The following is a 10,795-nucleotide window of genomic DNA, read 5'->3' on the forward strand; positions in this document are numbered from 1 at the left end:
TAGAACATATCTGAAACGAGAGAAAGAGACAAAATTCCAGAGGAAAAATAATTTTTTTCATTATCCAGTGAGGATGTCTGTTTTATAAGATCAGGAACCTAATGGACTGATTGTTTGGGGATTATTATTCCATTTTAAGACAATACTGACTTGATAAATAAGCTATCTGAGCTGCAATATAATTTTTGTTCATTGGGCATCCTCTATTAGTAGTTGGGGGATTATTACTGTGGCTAACAGAGATTGCTGTAGCTATGAGTGAAAAAGTCTACCAATTTAATAGTTATTACTGTAGCTAACAGAATTGCAGATTGAAAGGGGAGTGTATTGTGACATATTCCCATCGCATCATATTCTTTTGTTTTATTCCATATGCAAGTTGTAAATGGACTGCTTTTGCATCAACTAAGAACCTTTGTGAATGCTCTCTTCAACATTGGGTCACATCTTGATGAGTTTACTCCACAGATTCAGCAAGTTTTAGAGTTGTTAGTCAATCAGTTCTCCCATCTTCATGTCAAACAAAAAGTTTGGGTTGTGTCAAAGTTAAAGAATCACCAAAATCCTACAAAGATTCACTTAGATTCCTATTTTACATATAATAATAAGCTGATATCCTATTTTTAATCTGACTCTGATCCTATAAGAAAATTGCATCGGACAAGACCCTTGTAATTAGTTCTTGCTTGAACTATAAGGAATTCATATGCTGTTCAAATTCTGCTTAATTAGTTTGAAATGAGAAAATTACTTTATATATATATATATATATATATGGTATCGATCATAGAATATTAACTGACTTAATAAAAAAAATATCTTAATTAATTAAATAATAATAATAGTATAAACTACAGGACTAGAAATCTATATTCTTTATTCTGTCAAATCAAATTTGAAAGATGAATAATTGATTATTAAAATGAAAAGAAAATAGGATGGACTTGGTGGACTTAATGTAATAAAAATTATAATTCAAACTCTTTCCACGCACAGGAAACTCTGAAGCAAAAATCCAGCCTTGTACATGATTGCAACATAGTTCTAAAGTGTCTTTAGCTTGCACAAGCCAAAACATCGAGTGTAGAGTGTGGACAAGAGCTCCTTGGCAGATGCACAGAAGCGGGCGAACACACAACACTCTCCCCACGGTGGGGACTGCCATTGGTCTCATCATGCAGTGCCCTCAAAAACTTTCATCCACTTTCACATCACCAGCTCATGGGGACAAGTGAATGGGCACCATCCCCATGATTCCAAGCTCTCTTGCCCCGACCCGAAGGGAATCAGAGGACCGGGAAGCTTTTTGGGTGGTTCTGCAGGTGTTCATGTGGGTGACAGCGTGTGTGCATGTGAGTGGGGATCGACAAAAGGTCGTGGCAAAGGTATCTTTATCTTCTCTTCCAAGTGTTTCTATTTTTTAATGTGTGCGAGAGGAGGAGGGATGCAAAGAGGATCAGAAGGAATAGAAGAAGATGAGGCCCTCGGTTTCTCTAACCTTTTGTCTTGTTTGTCCTGGAACAAGGAGAGCAAAGTATCAGGGAAGGTGTGTTGGCTTCAATCCATCATCCTCTTGGGGTCGGGGGTGATAAAAACCCTGCTAACGTTGAAGATCAAACACAAGTGTGCATGCATCATCACTATTAAATATGAGACGCTGTATCATTCTTGTTTTCGTCGATCAACAAAATGAAGGGAGATGAAGTGTACCGGACAATATTTTCTAGTTTGATCGAGTGAATTCGATGCATGGATGTGGTGTTTTTTAAATCATTTAGCCTTACAATGGAATTCTGAGAAAGAAAATTTCATCGTTTTCTCTCTATCTGATCACATCCATCCAGGATGAGATTCTTTTGTGTTTGATATGGCAAACTTGATTCTGTGAGCAATGCATCCAAACCTATCAGAGGAAATATACAGATAATCAATGCAAACTTACATGTGTTTATAGAAACTGCAGAAAAGAACTTAAAACAGATGAATCATTAATATTTTAGTTGGATATGTATTGAGAAGGTACACCTCGAAAGACAAGTGCAAAATGGACAAAATGTGATGATTACCAAGAATTGATGATTATGGAGTCCCCTGATCACTAGTATAATAATATCCTATACGGAAGCATCTGTTCATGGCCACACAGTGGCCCTCAGTGTCATTAATGCTTGCTTCATGTATCCATTACAGTCTTCTTATCTCCACAGCAAACTTTCTCGATCTGATCCGGGGTTAAGGCATAAATTATATTTATATGAAAAACATATCAAGTATTGAGATTAATTTTTGTAAAATATGTATCAAAATCTGCACACACACACAAAAAAAAAAAAAAAAGAGTGTACTATTAAGATGAAACATATCAAGTGTCCATGAATTTTTGTTAAAAGAAAGCTACATCATAGGAATAACTATGTGAAAGAATTGAGTGAAAAATATTTCAGAGAAATACTTTTTATGCCCACCCACTTCATTATGCCTAAGAAGATGCATTAATCTCCCTTTGCTATTATAATTTATGAGTATGTTCATTTATTATATCAAGGAGATCCACTGCACAAGGTCTCCTACGAATAGAGAGGTTATTTCCATGATTTAATTCTGAATCACCCATAAATTTACTATTATCTTAAGGATCACCCCTAAAATATATTCCTCTATTTGTTGTACTTCAAATAAGTAGATCATATGCTATATCTTGGTTGAGTTAATCTTTTCGATGCTTCCAACTTTACCTCCTTTCCTCCGACTGACTTCTTTCTACTTTCTCTGAATGCAGAGTTCAGAACTCATTTGCTGGAGCCCAGTAACAGTTCATTTAATTTGAATACCTAGGCAGAGCACCTCAGCTTTTTCTGATAGTGAAAGAGAATACAGAGACTCCAAAGTGTTTGTTTTAATTATCATCTCTTCACCACGCATGCAGGTGACTGAGATGTAGGCTCGAAACATGCATTTGTCAATGACCACCCCACCCTGTGACCTGAACTGAGAGGGATCGCAACCTTCTCCAACAAAAAGGGGACCAACACTACACAATGCTTGTCATGTTACAGGTGTACAAATAAGACTGCACAACCTTTTGATCCAGCTGGTGAATCCAGATTCCAGCATTCATGTCAGAAAGGTTTGAAGCATTGTTGTTGTAAGTTTATTATGGTATAACACCTCAAGAGATTTCTCTAACTTTCATGTTAGAGTTCTTTCCTTGTGATGCAAGTCTTTACATGCTCCTATTGCTCAGTTTTGTTGGGTAATCTAGTTGAAATCTTGAGCTAAGAGAGCTTGAAGATCTTTTTGCATGCATTTTTAATTGGGGCAATTTTCTTAGAAAATACTTATATTTTAGGTATTTCTTAAAAGTGTCCCTCTTTTTATTTTCTCTCAAAGAATCTTTCTAATTAAAAAAATATATAAAATATCCTTTAAAAAAAATTTCATCAAATCTTTTTACTTGTTTTTATTGATTTTCAACAGTTTTCATTTGGCTCATTTATAGTATTTTTTAGTAATATTTACAGTATTTTATTGATGTATTAAAAATATTATTAAAATATATTATAAGATCACATTGTATCTCTTTGATTAATATTGTTCATAGATAATTACAATACCATATTTTTAAGCTTATAATTAGTTTGATTAAGGTTACAAGTTTATTTATATCGTTTATAATATTTTTAAGTAGTTTTTACAGTATTTTTGATGTGGTGATTAAAACACTGTAATAATCCAAAACATTATAACAAGCAAAAAAAAATTAGGGATAGTTTGAATATTTTTCAAATTGAAATGTACTGTTTAGAAAATAAAATAAAATAAGAGAACTGATCGAGAAATACTCAAAATATGAGTATTTTATTGAGTGAGAAATCACACATTCTAATTTCTACAAAATCTATTCATTTAAATAAATATGTATATGCTCATCATTCCTATTCTGAAACCACGGAACTGAGAAAGTGATGTCTGTACGATTTCCTCTCAGCAAGGAAATGACGCTCAAACAAGCAACAAAGTGTCTTGACGTAGTGGTTTACTCATTACAGTGGTTGCTGATGTCCTGCTACAAGGAAAGCTAGCTCTCCTGCTATATAGAAAGTTGACACATGCTACTGTTCAACAAATGGAGGAAAAAACTCTTCAATGAGTAGGTCAGTCAGCCCGTGAAGTTTCATTGACATCAAAGGATATATCAGAGGGCAAACACGGGAACTTATTGTTCAGCAGAGCAGACACACAGATACTGAAGGAAGATTGAAGAGGACATTGGATCAGATAGGCAACATCTCCATCCTACTCAATCGATAGGTCAGACAATGAAGTTCTATTGACATAAATATAAGTTTTCTATATACATCTATGTGTGTGTGTGTGTGTGTTGGAAAGCCAAAGACATCTATTGTTAATCCGAACAAAACAACAAAGTGGTGAAGGGAGAGTTAAGAGGCCAACTAAAAACATAGATGCACAGCTTCAAGTTCTCTGTCGTATTCAATGAGTAGGTCAGTCTGTGAGGTTCTTTTGACATAAACATAAGCTTTCTATATGTATGTATATAGATATCAAAAAGCATAGAAAAGACAACAAGTGTTGGAGGCAGAGTGAGGAGGCCGACTGAAGACACTGGACAAGAGATGTAAGCTTTGTGCTCTCTACTCACTCGAATGAGGAGGTCAGTCGGTGAAGATGTGTTGATATCAGTGGAAGCTTTCCATCTACATAAATTTGAAAGTGTTAGGAAGAGTGCAGAGGCCAAATATTCTGTCAGATTCAATGAGTAGGTTAGGCAGGTGAAGCTCTGCTGACATCGTTGAGATGACTAAAAAGAAGGCGGGTGGTGTAAAAAGTTGCTACTCCCTTTTGCAGTTGCAGCGAGAAGATATGCTATCGATCGGATGAGGATATGATGTCAGTAGAAAAGAAAATATCCGAATGAAACGTGTATGCATGAATTTTATTTTATCCAAATTTTTAAAGAATTTTCTAACGATGTTTTCTTCTACCTAAGTTCCAATCACTTATCATTTCTCTTTTCTTTTTTAATATAGAATGATCCATAATATAGACTCTTTTGTTTTTTTACAATAGATTGATCCATAATATAGACAAATTTATGTTATAATATTTTTATATATTAATATTTTTTTAAAACTTTATTCATCCTTTAGATAGTACGTAAAGATTTATAAAAGTCTTGATAGTCATATTTTAATTGACTTTTATAGATATTTTAATCTTGTAAATATATGTTGTAGGTAGTTGCAGATATAAAATTACATATTTAAGTAGTCATTTTAAGAATTTTCTAATTCTATACAATGGTGTAAAGTGTTAACCAATACAGTACTTTGGAGTTTTAAAGTAGTGTATATAATTATTTTACTTCTTGTTTTTATAGTAATATCATGTGGATACTTGTAGAGACTCTTAGTCATAGTGGTTTATCATTTGTTACGTTACCATTAATAGATTGTAAAGTTTGTATAGTTTATGTTTTACCTTTTCTATTAAGTGTTTATTGAAATATTTACTCGTAGGATTCTGAGTTAAATATTCTTTTAATTCGATGATAAGAGGTTTCATCGATATTTTACAGACGAATATATAAAAAATATTACATTATTTACCTAAAATCAATTAGGTCATAACAATAAGGTGAACCAAGTTAGTTATAGTTTTTTTTATTATGTTATAGTATTTCAATAAAAAATACAACAACTTAGTATAAAACACTGTAACATAATATTTTTATACTATATTATAGTATTTTCTTGGTATCGTTGAAAACATTATAACATCGCATAGAAATACAATACAAATAATATTTTGATAAAATTTATATATAATATAATATTATGTTTATAATTTTTTTGGGTATTGTTGAAAATATTATAACATAATATAACACTAAAAATAACTAGATCAGTTCATAGGATAAGGAAGAGAGAGAAAAAAAATGACTGACTCTAACTAAAAACTATTATTATAAAATTCAAAAAATGAGGATACCTCTTCCAAAAAAAAAACAAAAAAAGAAAGACTGTTTTCTAGGAATTGGCCCTAATTATATTATACAAAGATGACTCTACACGTTCATCAATTAAGGTAACATTTCATCATATCTTATTTAGTACTTATATTTGAAAAAGAAAATTAAAAACATTTCATTAATAAAGTTTAGAAAAAGAAAGAAAACATCAAATCATAACTACAGGAAGAGAGAACCCCTGAATGCCTGTAAACAGTACCCTGTTTTAAATTTTTTTGGGGGTAGGTGTAGGAAGTTTGGCTTGATGCCCTTAAACTTAGGCCTGGATGCAGTCCACGTTATGCCAAGGCCAAATCATTCATGTCATAGTATACGGATCTGCTCCCCCAAAGCCACGGGTGAGAGTACATGACGACATAATTCTTGTAGTGACGAGATTGACGTTGCACCCAAGTCTTTCCTGCAATGCGTTATATATCATTTACCACATATATAAAATATATATGGTTGATATAGCAACTATTTTGCACCAATTTCATCACGTGGACGACGATACATTATTAACACAATCCACTTCAATCAAATTCCATTGGGTTTGACTATATCACCTATCATTCAACACCAAATCCAAACAAAATACTTTCACCAAACGACTCGAAAGAAAGAGAATTCTCTGGGTATGAACGAGAAATAAATTAAAATCAAACTCATTTTTGTACATCCTAATTTTCATATTTATTATGCCAAATTTAAGCTTAGCATCCTAATTTCCAACTAACTGACCGTTGAATTTTAATTTTAATTAATATTTTTTGAAATGTCTTAGACAATTGAAATTTTATTAATTGTTGTTAATTCTGAATAATAATAATTGATTAGAATTTTCTGTATGAAGGAGGCGTAGGACTCCCGTCCTTTTCCGGATCAAAGCCTCCGCCTCGAGCCGAAGGCAGCGCACGGCCTCCCTCCCTGCGCGTGTGACGCATGAAAGCCTGAGGGGACGAGGACGCTTTCCCCTGCTGTTACTGGACGAACCCCGTTCCTACCGGCCAGATGATCGGCAGCAACAACGCGGCCCGTTTTAGGCCCCACCTGACTGGCCGTTATATATGCGAGACGCGGTAAAGGCAGGTGAAAGAATGTAGACTACTCCTATGCAGCTGAGTTCGCCTTGTTGGATCAAGGGAGAAGTCCACGGATCACCCGTCTCATCCAAAACAGGGAACAAGGTTTCCCATGGTACTAATGGTGGGACTGAAGGTCGGAGTTGTGGGGTCTATTGTTACATGGGAGAGAACGTACCTTCCTTCTCGGTCAAGAGACGGAGCCGTGGCCTCGGAGCGATGTCGTCATTAGGATGGTCGAGTAAGCTTTAAATGCTCTGATAAAGCGGGAGGTCGGGCGACCAGCCTGTGCACAGCAAGCAATCCTCGCCTTTGAGAGAGAGAGAGAGAGAGCAGATTTCTTACCTTACCATAGAGCGGAGGAGCATCTCCGAAGGAGGTGGTGAAGGTGATGGCATCGGGCGCCGGACGGGGACTTGTCGACCGGAAGCATTTCGAACGGCAAATGGGATGCATGGCTGGGTTCCTCAACCTATTCGACCGCCACCAGATCCTCGCCCGGAAGCGCCTCCCTCCCGCCCCGGTACGAATCAGCCGCAGAGAGGCAATTTTTGTGTCTTTTTGTGTTTCTTCTGTGGTTCTCGTAATGATGGGTTGTGCTTTCAGGCCGCCGGATCGGCGTTGCCGAAGGAGAGATCACGTGCTTCTGCCGCGGCGTTTGCCAAGGAGAGGCGTCCGTCTCCGTCGCCGGAGAGGCACTCACCGGCGGAGATTCCGTCGATCCCCTACCCTCGCCCGGTATTCGAGGTCACGGACGAGGCGCGGTCGTCGTGGAAGCTCCGAGAAGCGCCCCCCCTCTCCCTCAACAGCCGCGCCATGGCCGATGCCAAAGGCAAACTCCGCCGGCGCGAGATCCGGACGGCATCTCCAACTGCATCCCCTAGCAATCACTCCGACTCCTCCGCGGCGGCGGATGAGAGCGAGAGGCAGCGGAGGGGACCGAGCGTCGTTGCGCGTCTTATGGGACTCGAAGCTCTGCCGGACCCCGCCTCTGCTTTCGAAGGTGAATCGGATCGCTTGGTCCTCCGCCGTTCGGCCTCCGAGTCGCGAGTTCCCAGAGATCCATCGTACTACCAGTTCCTCGATGTGGGTTCATTCCCCAAAGCTCCGCCGGTGGAGACCTCTCATCTTGGCGATATTAGGATTTCTGACGCCAAAAAATCCAAGTCGCCGGCGAGGAATCTTCTTCTCCCACCGCTCCAGAGGAAGAGATTTTTCGACGCCGAGGACTTCTTCCCGGTAACGAAGAGGTGGGTTTTACTCCCCAGCGAGCTCGAGAAGCGGAGCCTAATGCGAGGGATGGACGAGGCGGCAAGGGATTTGGAGACTCTGAAACAGATCCTGGAAGCTCTCCAGCTCAAAGGGCTCCTCCACTCCAAGCCACCCGATTACCGGATCAATGGCGGTCGTGACCACATCGACGACCACCTCACTGATATCTCGCCTATCGTCGTTATCGAACCCGCCCCCACGCCGCCCCAACGGCCGCTGAGCGAGCCACGACCGCCGTTGCTACGTAGACCCGGAAACGGTCGCCGGAACGCTGCCGCTGAGACGGCCGCTCAACCCGTTCCACGCAATCGGACGGTCGATCGAATTCCTACGGGAAGCAAGAGCTCATCGGCGAGGCAGAGGATCTCAAATTCGATCGAGTCCGGGAAGAGTCGGTCACCATCGCAGCGGATCTCGACTGTTGATCCTCGGAAAACACCTCCGAACCGACTTGGGCCGAGTCCGCTGGCCGGACGACCACCTCCAAATCTGCGGCCAAAGCAAGAGGTCGTTTCCAAGCCGCGGATACGTTCACCGGTCCCCGAGGATGTCTCAGCCACTACGTCGCCCTTAGAGGTATCGCTTCGTCTACGTTTCTTCGCCTACCCAGCATCGATTACGTTAGAGTTTCATGCTTCTCACTTAAAAATGGATGAATGTGGTTGATGCAGAGGTCGTGGGCGGAGGACCACCGGGAGGGGCGGCAGCTGTTGGAGCGGTGCGACCGGTTGCTGCACTGCATCGCGGCGTTCACGGCGGCGGAGCAAGACGCCGAGGCGGTGGAGCAGAACCCAAGCCTTGCTGTGTCTGTGGAGCAGAATCCGAGCCTTGCAGTGTCGGTGGAGCAGAACCCGAGCCTCGCCGTAGCGGTGGAACAGAAGCCTAGCCTCGCCGTGGCCGCGGAGCAGCAGCCGAGCCCTGTTTCGATCCTCGATTCATCTCTTCTTGGCGAGGGGAACTCGCCGCGCTCTCCGGTCTCCAAGCGCTCAATCGACTTCGAAGGAGATCAGTTGGCGGAGTTGGAAGAGGAGACCACTGGGTGTAATCTGGCGGCAGAGGACGACGACGACGACGACTACGCTTACGTGGCGAAGGTCCTCCGAGCCTCCGACATCCACGGCGACTCGCCCGACGTGTGCGCTCTCCTGGAGAAGCAACGCCGCTCTCCCTCCGGCCCGTCCGAGGCCGCGCGTCTCCACCGCCGCCTCGTGTTCGACGCCGTCGCTGAGATCCTCGAACAGAAGCGCTGCGCCACGCGTCCTCCGTGGGAGGCAATCGCGCGGCCCGGATCCCTCTCCTCCACTACTGCCGCAGTCGATGGCGGCACCTCGCTGCTGCTGCTGCCGGAGGTATGGGCGGAGCTGCAGTGGATCCGAGAGCAGGCGCCGGCGGACGACCTCAACGACGCCACGTGCTGGGCCGTGCGCAGGGACCTGGTCCGGGAAAGCCTCGACGGCTGGGCCCGGCCCGCCGCGGAGGTGGCCGACGCCGTCATCCACATCGAGCGACAGATATTCAAGAACCTAGTCGCCGACACCATCCGTCACCTGGCTGACGCCCACTGCGCCGCCGCCGCCGCCGCCGCCAAGCCGCGCCGCCTCAAGTTGGTCTGCTGAAGCAACGTGCTCTGGTTCTGATCTAACGCTTCGGGTATGCCCTATCGGAATCACTGCTCCATTTTAACGGTTCTGATCGGTTGGTCGGTGGATAAGGTGGGCCGAGTGAAGGCCCAACGGTTCTGATATGAGACTTCACCTCCTGGGTAATTAGAGATGGGCTTGAACCGACGACCGATTTGGGGGACCAGCAGAGGGGAATGGGGAGGAAAGGCACATGAGACTGTCAATATGTTAGGGTGCAAAGCTCACGGGGACTCGCTTGGAAGTGAGCATGTGGTGGTGGTATTACCCACAACCCAACAAAGGATGATGGTCCAATGCACCACATTTCCATCAACAACTTTGCATCCAGCAATGATTAATATACACAGTTTTATATTCGGGAACATAGATGCTGTAGAAGAAGGATATTAGTGTGTGACTCGTAAGCATATATCAGTCGGCTATTGGGGTGGGAAAAACTTCTGTTCAATGCAAATACACAGAATGTTTTGTGGGTTCACAGAATGCTGCTGCATTGCATTGCTCTGTTAAGGATGCCATATTGATATTTGGGCTGCCTTCTTCCTAAGCCAAGGAAGAAAAGATACTGATTCCTTATTTCAACTTCTTATCAGAAGGTTAAGGTTGCAGAGAACCAAGTAATGCTGATGGACGGGTAAACTTGGAGCCATGAATTGGATTTTGTGTTTCCAATGATACTTTAATGTGTAAAAAAAAAATAGATCCGAACACTTGCCTTGGATTGACTTCAATATCATAATTGCTCTAGTGAATTACTAATAATT

The 10,795-nt window shown here is 41.7% G+C and overlaps 1 protein-coding gene across 1 annotated transcript; it reads left to right on the plus strand.

The window, feature by feature from the left end:
* The first annotated feature begins 7,407 nt into the window (after positions 1–7,407).
* LOC103980366 (uncharacterized) lies at positions 7,408–10,393 on the plus strand. Its single transcript, XM_009396749.3, has 3 exons — positions 7,408–7,639; positions 7,723–8,964; positions 9,060–10,393. Exons 1-3 carry the CDS (start codon positions 7,508–7,510, stop codon positions 10,002–10,004), a joined length of 2,319 nt encoding a protein of 772 aa, XP_009395024.2. The 5' UTR covers positions 7,408–7,507; the 3' UTR covers positions 10,005–10,393.
* The last annotated feature ends 402 nt before the right edge of the window (positions 10,394–10,795 follow it).

The sequence above is a fragment of the Musa acuminata genome, chromosome BXJ3-4, assembly GCF_036884655.1.
Source record: "Musa acuminata AAA Group cultivar baxijiao chromosome BXJ3-4, Cavendish_Baxijiao_AAA, whole genome shotgun sequence".
Classification (NCBI taxonomy): Eukaryota; Viridiplantae; Streptophyta; class Magnoliopsida; order Zingiberales; family Musaceae; genus Musa; species Musa acuminata.

Bases quoted from the DNA above. Each gene is read 5' to 3' on its own strand.
- LOC103980366 (XM_009396749.3), top strand. From the start codon at position 7,508: ATGGCATCGGGCGCCGGACGGGGACTTGTCGACCGGAAGCATTTCGAA. The intron at 7,640-7,722 runs GTACGAATCAGC...TTGTGCTTTCAG, and splicing joins AGCGCCTCCCTCCCGCCCCG to GCCGCCGGATCGGCGTTGCC. The intron at 8,965-9,059 runs GTATCGCTTCGT...TGGTTGATGCAG, and splicing joins CCACTACGTCGCCCTTAGAG to AGGTCGTGGGCGGAGGACCA.